Raw genomic sequence first — 12,732 nt, forward strand, 5'->3', positions numbered from 1 at the left:
GAACTTGGAGCATGACTGCATTTCTGTTGGATTACTCAGAGCGTGTAGTACCTAGTTTTGTCAGAAGTTTGCTTTAATGATGCTTTTTATCTGTGTGGGAAGGCTATTCATCCTTGATGTTATATATATTACAGGAGCTTGGACACACATTGCCTAATCTAGTCTCATTCTTGCCAGCACTAAATTATCCACTCACAAAAGCTGGATGGATTTGAAACAGCAGTATTAGTTTATTGCAGATCAACTCTTTGTGTTAAGTGACTGCAGCAGTTTTGATGCAATATAGCAGAAACTCTAAAGCTATGTGTCTTATATCATCTGTTCAAGACATAAACCAACCTCTCCCCATGGGAATTGAGATAAGAGCTTTCTCCAGCAAGCCTTGATTTTAGAATTCTCTGTTTACAGAAGTTTGCTCCTCTGGAACATGCACTGCTTCTCACTGTCAAAGTCCTAATACTGGTTGGATGGATTATCTGCTCCCATGAAGCAATTCCTATGTCTTTAATTCAAGACTGCCTCTTCTTTTTTGCTCTAATTCATTGCACATTAGTTAAGATCACGTCTAGCTACAGAATAACTATCCCACCCAGAAGATGTGGTGACATCCCAAAACCCAAGTGTGAAGTGTAGTGTGCAGTGATGGTCTGTGGGATTTGATGTTGACCCACGGGTGTGTTTACCAACACCTTCCCTCTTCAGGATGGAATCTGATCTTCTCAGTTTGTATTGACTCAGCACACTGGAAGCATCTGATCTAAAATCGATCTTGGTATTGCTTAGATAGAAAAAGACAAAAGTCTTCAGTGCTTCTGAATTCTATTTCTGTGCATGAATCTGAAGCAAGGTATTATTCCTTTCATCTGATATTATGCAAGATGCAGCCTTTTTTTTTCCCAAGGTCAGGATCTCCAATACTATAGCTAAATATTTATAGGACTGCATAGTTTCTTACCCCATAAAAAATTATTTTACAGTCATTTTCAGTGTCTCCAAATCCCCTCTACGGAAGATTTAAAGAATCTGCAGGTGTTAGTGTCACATCTTGTTTTCAGGGGAACTTGCCTTTTTTCCCCCTTGCTCCTCAGCAGAGCGTCTTGAGTTTAAGTCCAAAATCCATCCTGTGCAGTTTGCATGCTCAGCTGTGACAACTGGTGGATTATGGATCATCCAGTAATGGATGCAATGGAGGCATTTTATGAAATGGAGATTACAACTTAAAACTTCCAAATCGATTGTAAATGGACCTTTTTGACCTTCAGTGCCTTGGGAATAATGATGAATTCCAACCTGCAAATTCAAATCAAAGTACTAACTCAAGCTACAATCAATAAGCAATCACACTGCTATTGAGGCAAATCCACAGTCAGGGAAACTTAACACTGACTGAGTCTCGTTTTGGCATTGTGTTTTGATCCAAAACGACTTAAGGCCAGAAAAAGAAATGAACCTGCTTGGTCTCCTGTGCTCAAGGTTATCAGTTGTTTAAAGGGAATCCTGAAAAATTCTGTAAGTCTTGTGAAAAAGGGCAAGGATGTGTGCTGTGGCCCATCCTGAACTTAGTATCCAGTCCATGGTGAGTAAAACACATCAGAGATATGGCAAATTTGAGACCTTTGGTGGGAAGAAGGAACTTAAGAACCTAAGAAAGAGGTCATCCTGGGTCAGCACAAAGACACATCTAGCACAGTCTCTGATGCTGGCCAGTAATGGATACTTAAAAAATGGAGTGCAATATGTTAGATATATTAAGAGTAAACCCTCCTTTGGCTGTATTCTATCAGCAGCCAGAAGCTGAGGAACATCCTGGATCAGAACTGTTTCCTCATCATTGCACTTAGTCCCTGGGTCTCTCCCTGGTGTCTAATGCATGCAAACAAGAATAATAATAGTGATTGTCATTGTTGTTGCTGCCACTTGGAATGACAATTCACAGAGTACAGATAAGGGTTCTCCTGTTTAATTTCCTTCTCCTATGTTTTCTTTTAGCACCACCACGTTGCCTTCCTATATCAGGATAACCAATGGCTACATCACAGTCAAACCTCCCATCTGGATTTCAAACCAGCTGGATCAGAGACCGCGTTCCGATCGCCCATCCCAGCCTCAGCCTACAAGTTCAGCTTCAGCCAACCTTTTATGGCCATCAATAACATTTCCTCTCTGTGTGGCCATAGCTTCTTTTCTCCTGAATCTGCTGCAGCCTTCCTGACCATGTTAGTACTACGTGCAATCACTTGGAATAGAGAAGAGAGATAATTTATGAACGAATTGGAGGTTAAGACTACAACAGTTACAAGCTGGACCTTCTCAGTGACTCATTAGTGCCTTCTAGCTGATTTTGTCTCTTTGCCCAGATACATTTTTGAAACTCTAAAGCTTTATTGTAACACTGACTTACATCTTCTTTTTGTAGAAGGATCTTTATTTCCCATAGTGCTATGGGGTTTTGTAAAATATACATGTTCATATAAAGAGGAAAAAAAAGAAAAGAAAAAATGTATTTATTCGACTGGTAAACTTATTTTTCTTGTTGTATATGTTAATAACATCCCTATTAATCAGTAGCGATGGTGAAACAGATAAATTAATATTTTCTATATTTGTTTTCTGACAACTCTGCAAATGTCTGAACTGACACCAAATGAATGCCTTCCTTGCTTCTTTAACCATTACTTTTTGCAGCAACTGTCCAATAAGTACATTTCTGCTGAACTTCTTTATTTTACTTTTTTTATCTCATTAGCATAGCTTACACTGAATAAAGCAGATCCTGCTCTCCATGGCCTATGTCCATTAGAACTTCTTAACTCATTAGCTGCTATAACCTGAAATACCAGTTATTTTTATATGACTTAGTAAGTCATTGGTCAAGATAATCCTCTACATTTCCCTGTTTTCTTTAACTAAACTATTAAACTTCTTTGGAAATTACCGATTTCCCTCTTTGCCCTGGGATTAATTCATTAGCTAACACAAATTAAGACACCTTTTTCTTAATAAAAATTGCTTTTAAAGTCTGGAATAATCCTACTGGAATTATTTTCTTCTCTCCCTCATTTTATGCAAACACAAGCCTACAACCTTTCCCAGTGTAAATGAGAACAGAGCTTGGTCTGTCTGTAGGGTATAAAGATGTAGTGTCATGTTAATCTATAGAACTTCTTTATACCAGTTGTAGTAATGCAGATGGACTACCTGGAGGTGAAAAACTGTACAAATTCCTCTCCATCTTGCTATTATGAGCTGATGGAGCTGATATCTCTCTGTTGACTTAATTATGACTCATCCAAAATCTGTTCAAGACCACAGGAATCAAATTAATGCCCATCTCATGGAGACATACAGAACATTCCTCCATTTGTAGACTATGACACCTCTGCTGACTTAGCTGGAAATGTTAGGACACCTTAGACTCACTGAAAAATTTGCTCCCTTATGCAAGCAGTTACTGTTCATGAATGCGATGAACAGCATCTATGGGGAAACAAAACCATGCCATCCTAAAACCAGCTACATTTAATAAGGTGTGTTGGTGTTTTTTCACCACCAAAGCATGATGAAACATCCCTTTGGGTATGAGTTTCAACCAGATCATTAGTTTTGTTTGAAATAGTGTTTTTCTTTCTAAGTCATCTACAAACCAAAAATCCAAAATGTGATGAAAACATCTTATTTCCAAAAGAAGTCTTAAAACCACAAAAATACAATGCAGGCTTTTCTTTAGGGAAAACAGTGCTGTTTCACTTCGGATAAAAAGATAATGATGGTAAAATAATACTGGTCTCCAGGGCTGCAGATGATTCCATGCAATCTTCAAGTCTCTGCAGTGAAAGATAATTCAGAATTCACCGTTTGCTTGTCATCATACCAGTCAGTTCAGGAAAGTAGGTTAGAAAGTAACTAGACTAGAAAAGTCACATGGTTTTATTTGAAACCATGATGAAATTCTGAGCATTTCCATGATGCATCCAAGTCCATTGCCTTGCAAAAGCCAGGGAGAATACAGACAACTTCCCTTTTTACTTACTGGACACCATGACCCTCAGCGTTTGTTCTATTTTTGACAGAAGGTTGTGTAGGTTTCTGGTCAATTTAAGTGATAGAGAAGACATTGCTATAAGATTCCTTTTTTTTTTTCCCCCAAGCACAACAGTTGATAGGGCTGAATGGAAAACTTTGAGCGTTGCCCCAAATGTGAGCTTCAAGCAGACCCTGTGCATAATTTCTGTGTATTTTGGCTAGCAGAAGACTAGAGATGTTAGTTTTGGACAGAAGCCATTCACCTTGCATAATATTTATTGCACAGAGATGGATATTGGAAACGTATTTTGAGAACTTTCATTTTGGTTTTAGTTGAGCTATTACCCTAGAAATGCCTTGATTTGAATATAATGGTTTAATAGACCTTCAAATTCGACCTTAACACATTTTAAAAGATGATTGGGTCTCCTGTTGTGTTCAAAGCAGAGATGAAAGCTGAATTATAATGCCTTATTTACAAAAATGGAACTAGAAATAAGGGAGGCAAATCCTAAGGGTGATGATAACTTACATAGTAAAAGTGAAGAGCCAACAAACCAAAACCCGTTGAATTTTATTTGCTGTATCAGATCAAATCCAGAAAATATTCTGTGGTACTATCCCAGGAATAATTCCAGGTGTTGGAAAACTTACGGAAAACTTAAATAGACAAGACCATATAAAGATAAGGGAGAGAGAAGAGAGCAGAAAACAGAAACAACTTGTCCAAGACCTCAAGGAAAACCAACAGGACCAAGACCAGAAATTACAGTTCTATAGTTTCCCAATCTGTGACTTTCTCCATAAGGTATTAGGAGCACATGGATCTCTCCACACTCAGCAGTCTTCATATTGCACAGAACAGTCGCTCCACTGTCACTGATGAGGTGACAATATTACTGGGCAGTAATATTCAATATTCTTAGCTCAGATATCATGGTTGGTTTGGCTGTCACTGGATGTAAATAGCTTGATATCAATGTTTTAACGTCTTTGCATTTCCTGGCATTTTGTCTGTAATTCCATGAAATTAATGAGTGTTACTGGGACTCACCAAATTTCCATGTGCTGGCGCCTCACACGTGTCACACTGCAGCACAGGTGTCAAAGGAAGGTGTCCCCTTCATTTGGGGTCTGCACACCTGACTTCTGCCACCTAGAAGCAACTAGCTCACTCTGAGCTTTCCCTGGTTAAGGGAGGGAGGAGACATGACTTACAGTGAATATAAGGTTAAGCAGGTTCCTGAAACTCTCAGCTCAGGAACCCCATGTGAATCCCTTCAGCACTGCTCTCTAACCAAACATTTCTTTTATTCTGTTGTCTTACCCTAAAGTATCACTTAGGGTAACTTTTTTCAGTACATGGCATTAAGCAGAGCAATACTGGATAATGAAACCCTCACTGTGGCAGATAAAATGGATTGTTTACTAATCATCTACAGCAGCCCAGTATTAATGAAAACACAGTGATACTGGCTAGCACAGATCTATGCACATCTATTGCAAGGGATCATGATCATATTCACCATGAGTTTAGAAAGTGTGCATCAGGTTTGATATTGCTCTTGAAGCAACACTGACTACCAGCTCCATGGGACTTCAGTTTCCTCTGTGGTTTTCTCAGAAAACTAGGAACTGTTTTCTTTCATCCTAAGGAAAGCTCAGATTCCCATGTAATCGCAAGATTCCAAGAGCAGGAGATTTAACAAAATTATTCATGCCTGCTACATATAATAGCAAACACTGGTGATACTATTTAGCTCTGAGCAACACAATCAAGAGTCTCACAATGTCTAGCAATCAAGGACACGACTTTGGATGAGCCCAAAGCTCAATGGTTGTATGATTCATCTCTTTAACTCAGCTACAACTGACACCAATACAATTCACATTACATGTAACTGTAGCATTATAAGCAACTGCTAATTATCTGCCAAGGACTTGCCCTGGTCGAATAAATATCCCATACCACCAGCAATGGATATAACTTCCACTCTTTCATTGTTTTAATACTTTTTTTTGCTTATATTTAACTATGGATGCTATGTTAACATGCACTGCCACTTGGAGAACCAGTCAGTAAGCTGGGACAGAAGGTATTTTATATTTTATAACTAATGTAGTTTCTCTGCAATCCCTTGGGCTGTTGAATAATGCAATACGTCTTCTGGCAATAAATGATGAACATGATTTATGATAACTGTGCTTTATACAGGTGTCAAAAATCTGCTTTGTTGAACTTCCCTTCCCATTCCTCCAAGCTCCACTGTAATTTAGGAACACCCAAGGTACAGAGTTGTATATTTATGTAAGTTCTTCAATATACAATTGTGTGGGGAGAGAGAGAGAGAGAATGAGAAAGATGGAAAGAGGGAGAACTTTATGTTTAGTGCATTGATTAGTTGAATGATATGACTCAGTCATTACCATATACCACTGTTAGGGAGGAATTTCCCATCATATATTTATGTTACAGAAACCAAAGTGCCAAAGTTATTAGCTATTATCTCGGCATAAATGTTATCATTCCAAATTTTGCTTAGTACCATATTTCTATATTGCATCCAAAAGTTATGTGGGCTTGTCATATCTCTGAAGTGATCAATGTTCCATAGAGTGTGCTAGAATTCAGCTTCAGTTTAAGCTTGTTTCAGCTTGACTGAAGCAGATCATTTGCTGAATTTTGAGATCACAGGGGTGTATGGGGGGGTGTGTCTGGGGTTGTGTGTGTATGTATGTGTGTGTTTTGTCCCAGCCCAAATTCAGCCTTTCCTGTGACTAGCTTTTCAGGAGGCACCTTAATCTAGCTAAAGGCAGAGAGGTCTTTCCAATAAGTAGTCAATACGCTTCCTCTGAGGACTGATCAATCACCCTGCAGATTCATGCTCACACTGAATTTCAAATTGCATATTTGTCAGTTTTCAGTTCAAATGTATTTCCAATATTTTTTCCTGTTCTGCCTCCTGCTTCTGTGAACTGTTTTGAAGAGTGTAATAAAAAGATGCTTTCTAATATTATTTTATCAAAATATTTTTGTAGCATAATATATTAATAAAATGTTATTATAAATCCATAGTGCAATAGTCTCGTGTGTCTTGATTCTTTCCCTTGTCCTAAAAGCTAGGGAATCATGGGGGAAAAGAAAGGAGCATGTTGTTTGTAGAGCTTAGGCACACTGCTCCTCTTCTGCCCAAGACCAACATGGGATGGAGGAAATCATACTCTGGGGAAAGTTCCTCATCAAATGATGTGGTTTTGTCCAGTCCATTTACTGCAGAGATGTGGAGAAGCTCTCAGCATGCCGTTTTATTGGTAAGAAGTTGCTGCCCTGGTGTGTAACAAGGCTGCTGTGATGCATGTCACTCAAGTGAAGCCACTGAGTTAACCTCATGGCATGTTGTGAGTGGGGCTTGGGCAGAGGGAAAGGCTCTAAATGGGAGATGCAGGACCTGGGCAATGTGCTTCCTTCTCCCATTTCAAAAGCTTGGTGGGAAAGCACAGAAAAAAAAACCACCAAAGACTTTCTGGAGTTCAGAGGGGTTGAGGAATGCAAGAGCAGAGGGTCTTAAGGACTTTGACCTGCATTCAGGGTAAAGCTCTGGTATACCCATGAGGTAGAGGGAGAGGTTTGGGGTGTTTCATTCTTGCATCTGCTAATTTGCACACTGCTTAGGCCAATGAGTGGTGAGTCCCACAGCTTTTGGGCCAGACACAGCAGCATGTGGGACCTCAGCTGGGAGATGGAGCAAGATGAGAGCATGGGCAGCCAGGAAGCACTCTGCAGGGCTAAGGACAGTGGCTTTGCCAATGAGTCAAGACTTAACACCAGTATCCCACAGTGTGCCACAAGCAGATTCACCTCTTCTTGGGCAGAAAGAAACAGGCAAGAAAATGTCCTGACAGTCAAGACAAGGTGTTTTTCTGCAGTCAGTGGACCCTTATCAGCCTGAGAGAGAGCAAAACTGAGCTCTTTCCTTTTAACTACTCCCTTCCCTCACTACTAAATCCATTTGGCTGGATACTTAAGGCTGTAAAAACACATTGGAAGCCATGGAGTTACACCTGCACCACTAGTTACTGTCACTACTGTTAGAACTCAAGCACTGCTCCTGGGAAGCACAGAGCCATCTCTCACATGGGGCAAGGGGCAGCAGAGCCAGGAAACCAGGTCTTCCACACAAAATAGCTGGAGTGTGTACAAAACCCCAGATGAAGCACCCACATTCACTCCTGGTGGCTTCAGGAAGCTCTTTTCTCCCATGCAAAGCATTGGTGTCCTTTGAACTGTTGTTGCTGACAAATAAAAACCAAAAATAATGGAACTGCATTTCTGCTTGGGATGGAGCAGAAGCTACCTCATCGCACCTAGATACAGAGACACAGAGATTGACTTATTTTTCTTGGCACATTTCTCTTCCTTGCATCCAAATCCTGCCTTGTAGCTGACACTGCAGATTTCTTAATGATTGCAACATCACCATTTACTTCTTAATTATGTGCTAAATCATTTGGTCTTTAACACACTATTTGGAGAGGACTCCACCAGTAAAGCTGTTTAAGACATATCCACTGTAGGAAATGGAGTGGGACATATAAACACTTTACTGGTTTGAATGAGCTAACCATGGCACAGGAAGGAATTGCTGTTGCAAAACAGAAGGGAACCCCTCTAAAAAACAAAGTTAAGAAGAGCCCACCTATTGAAATGCCAACCTGACAGTCAAAGTTGCTTGCCATCCTACCTTTGGAATCATAGCTCATCTGAACAGCCTGTATGGTCCAGCCATGGTCTGAACCCTAGCCCCACATTCCCTGCTCCAATCCATCTCTCATTGCTGGCTCTGGCCAGTCCCAGTCTGCCAAGTCCTTTTGCTCTTAAGGGCCCTGCTCAGCCACAGATCTGAAATTGATACAAACCTTCAGCTAGCAGTGCCAGATCCTGGCTCAGTGGTGCCGTTTGCTTAAGCTTCTCCTTCCCTTGACCTCTCTCTGTGCTCCCAGGCTGTAATTGCAGCTTCTTTCTCTAACTTGAGATCTTCCTGTTTATAGATTTGCACTTGGAAGATTGGAAACTGTGATGGGAAAGGCTCAGGGCAGAAGATTAGGTTTCTTGTGGACTAGCTGAGTATCAGTCCAGCAGCCTATCTCCTTGGATCAGTGCTTCCCAGTTCCCAAACTGCCTGAGTGCTCCCCACAAGTGCTCCCCACACTGAGTGGTTTGGAAGGAGTATTTAGGTAAATCAAGCTCTGAGTGCTCTTCATGTCTGCTGTGATTTCCTATTATTTCAGCTTGTGACTTTTGAGCATTTCCCACTGAGAGCGCAGACTGCTGGCTGTACTTACAATGTCTCTAACACCTTTTCTCAGCCTATTGCAAACTGTAGAATTAGGTGAGGGATCCCCACAGGCCTCTAGGTCACAGGCAGATGTCCCTGAGCAGAGGTTTGCTCAACAGTCCTGCACCCACTTTTGGTCCAGGCTGGATGGCTTCTGCAGAGCTGCTCAGTGTGTAAGTATCCAACTGCAGTCTACTGCCATAATTGTTGGTTGGTTTACTTGTTTTTATTTTAACCAGTTTGAGTTTAAATCAAAATGCAGAGTGTTCTTTGGTCCTCTGTTTATGGGGAGCATTTAAATGGGGGAAAAATATTTGGAGATGTTTTGTGTTTTGGGATGGGAGGTGTCATTTTCTAGCAGAGAGCTCAAGCATGAAGTTCCTGTGTGTCTTCCTCTTTTGGTAAGCCTCATTTTAAAATTATTTTTAAAAGTATATTTTGCTGTAAGCAGTAAGCCTAATAAAGGCTTTTGGGTTTTATTAGCACATCTCTCTACCTCACTGCAGCATTTTCAGTATTTATTAATGATTAAACTTCTTACCTTTCCCTGAGCAAAGGTGCTAATAGACCTCTCCTGCTATCTATATTTCCTGATGCTTTTTCTCATGAAACTCCTAAAAATTGTTATATTTGAGACCTCCAACCTGATGTGAACAGTTTCAAAAATTGCTAGCCAAGGAGCAGTTCTAGCACACTGTGATCACAGAGCCATCATCGTTTCAGAAATGAGGCTATGGTATGACTTACAGGCAAATGTATTTGAGGCAGCACATCTGAGGGAAAACACACCATTGCTTGTGCTCTTAATCCCCACTGAATCAGGGCAGAGCTGTTCCTACTGCACCTGATTCGTGGAGGTGACTGAACAAGTCATGCCAAGTTGGGGGGAAGCTGTAGTTCAGCTAAACATTATGGCAGTCATCTGCTCCAGACTCATCCCAGAGATGTGTTCATCCAATACACACAAAGGAGCTCTTTAGCATCTCCAGGGGCTCATCTGGGGCACAGGGGACCACTGAGAAATACTTTAAAGGGTCAGGGCCCAGTTGGATGTACACAGGGGATGTCCAAAGACAAAAATAACCAGACATCCACAAGTGTACTGCCAGTAATGGAAACAATAGTAATTGGAAAAATAGTATGTGTTTAGATTGCTAAATAGCTGGATGGTGGGAATATGGTTACATAATATCACTGAGGTCTTAGAATATAAAACACAGAAACTTTGCTGAGCATTGCAAATTCTGTATCAGCTTTTCTAGCATACATTACAAAGAAGAGCAGCAAGTCCTGAGCACCTGGTTGATTTGAGCAGCAAGTCCCAATCCTGCAATCTCAAACGCCTTGCTCCACAGCACCCCAGCACTTTATTAGCTAAGGCTGCACCTTTGGGTTCAAGCCATCATGCAAAGGAATGCATTTCATTCCATTTTCCACATTTTCATTCCTTGTTCCACATTTAACAAGGATACAGTTTAAATGGCAGAATAAATTACACAGATCCAAACCTCCACCAAGCTAATTTTCAGAGGAATGATAACAATAATAGCTGTGACAGTGAGTTCATGCTCACAGACCTCATTCACACCTGGAGCTCCCTGCCTTCTCGGAATGAAATGCAGTTTGAACAAAGGGACCAAGATAATGTGAGAAAACTTCAACAACAGGCAGATAGAGGCAAAGCAAATGAAAGACAGATGTAGGAAGGAAAGTGTGAGCTTTCTGCTTTGATTTGCACTCATCCCATATCTTTATTGTCCTAAGCAATATCAGTTTGTTGTCCTAATGATATCAGTTCTCCTGTCCTCTTGTGTGACACATTTTCTTTCTGCATATGAAAGTCACTGGGTTTAATTATAACATGATGGATACATGGCCTCAACTAGCCCTATGTGGCTGAATTATTTGAACAGCAGTGCAGTAGGGCCCTTTTTCTTTCCAGAGATCTCTGCAGCTGTTTATCTTGGCAAGGGTAGGTTTGTCCCTAGCTTTATCCTGTGTGAAGTCCTTTCCACCCACTCAAGTTAGCCTGAGTGTTCACCTCTTTTTTAATGGGAGCATTATTATCTTCAGTTTTGCACTGGCAAAAATAATTCTCAAAAGGAGAAGAGACAGAAACTCACACTTACCCATCTTTCTTGAACAAACTTCGTCCAAACTGTAGGAAGCAAACACTTCAAGGAATTTGCCAATAATTGTTTTTCTCTTAGCAGTGGTCCAGACGAAAAGTGGACACAGACATAATCTGTGATATCATCTCTCAACCAGAAGGATCCTATTGAAGGCCCATTATTTCAGACAACGTGTGCACTGCAGCCGTAGTGGTGGTGGTGGTGTAGTTGTGTGATGGACAATGCTGGCTGTGTTCTCTGGCTGTGCACAGGCCAAGTGTGGCCCTGAGGGCAGGATCCAGCCCACACAACAACCTTATCCTGATGCCTTTTCCTCCAAGCAGTTCATGAACAGCCAAACACTTGTTCTTGACCCTGTTTGTGGCTTGGAGTCTGATCTGCCACTCTTGAGTCCACAGAGGAGGGCAGATGGAGCCATCCCTCTGTGCAGACCCTGGGGCTAGAGGTAAGGCCTGATTCCCCATCGCTGTGGCTTTAATGATGACACACCAACACCTGGGTATTTCCCTGTGGCTGAGCAGGCCTGTAAAAAGACACGTGAAGTGAGATCATGATGCATGTGGAAAGAGTAAAATTCTGAGCCCTAGTTGGTTTCTTTTCACAATACTTAACTTTCCTTGAAACCTTAACATTGCTGGGTCATCTTTAGCCAAAAGCATTAACACCAAGGGAGTGGGGTGGGGGAGGGAAGGTTAAAGAATTGGTGTTAATGGAAGACTCAGACATGAAAAGAGTATCCCAGGTTTGGAGCCTCTCTCGCCTGCTGCCAACAGCAGGCCCTGTTTGAAAGGAAAGTACCTATCTCAGCATGCAGTCAAGAGGAATAATAAAACTCCAGTCATTCAGAGGCAGGGAAGAGGAGAAAAACACTCATAAATGTGCAGGTTTATGTTACTCTTGAACTTTCAAAATCATTTTTCTCTCCCACCCAGAGATTAGTCACAGAAGCAAATGATACCATATCTGGGAAAAAAAGTTGGATGGATGGAAACAATCTTTAGGGAGAAGGAGAGGAGGAAGGGAACAGACACATGGTTCTCTGTCTGCCTTTCTCACCTTCCCCTTTGACTGAGACTGAATGTATAAATGAAACAGCTGGGAAAAAGTCTAGTGTTTTGGTCCAACCTAAAGACAGTGGGGGGCTTTGAGTCCATCCTCAAGCCAGTGGGGTTTTTCCATTGCTGTCTGGTGGATTCAGGGACCTGACCTTGCCTGTACACAATCCCCTAGAGCTTCCACTC

At 41.2% G+C, this 12,732-nt stretch overlaps 1 protein-coding gene across 1 annotated transcript in view; it reads left to right on the forward strand.

Annotated features, from left to right (window-relative positions):
- Nucleotides 1–3,020, forward strand: part of LOC103805809 (metalloprotease TIKI2-like) — a gene marked incomplete at its 5' end in the record, with an annotated part of 44,863 nt that extends 41,843 nt beyond the window's left edge. Inside the window, one exon of the mRNA XM_009078472.1 lies at nucleotides 1,990–3,020. Coding sequence (XP_009076720.1) covers nucleotides 1,990–2,212 — 223 coding nt within the window. The remainder of the gene's footprint in view (nucleotides 1–1,989) is intronic.
- Nucleotides 3,021–12,732: the final 9,712 nt, after the last annotated feature.

Source organism: Acanthisitta chloris, unplaced genomic scaffold, assembly GCF_000695815.1.
Source record: "Acanthisitta chloris isolate BGI_N310 unplaced genomic scaffold, ASM69581v1 scaffold19057, whole genome shotgun sequence".
NCBI lineage: Eukaryota > Metazoa > Chordata > Aves > Passeriformes > Acanthisittidae > Acanthisitta > Acanthisitta chloris.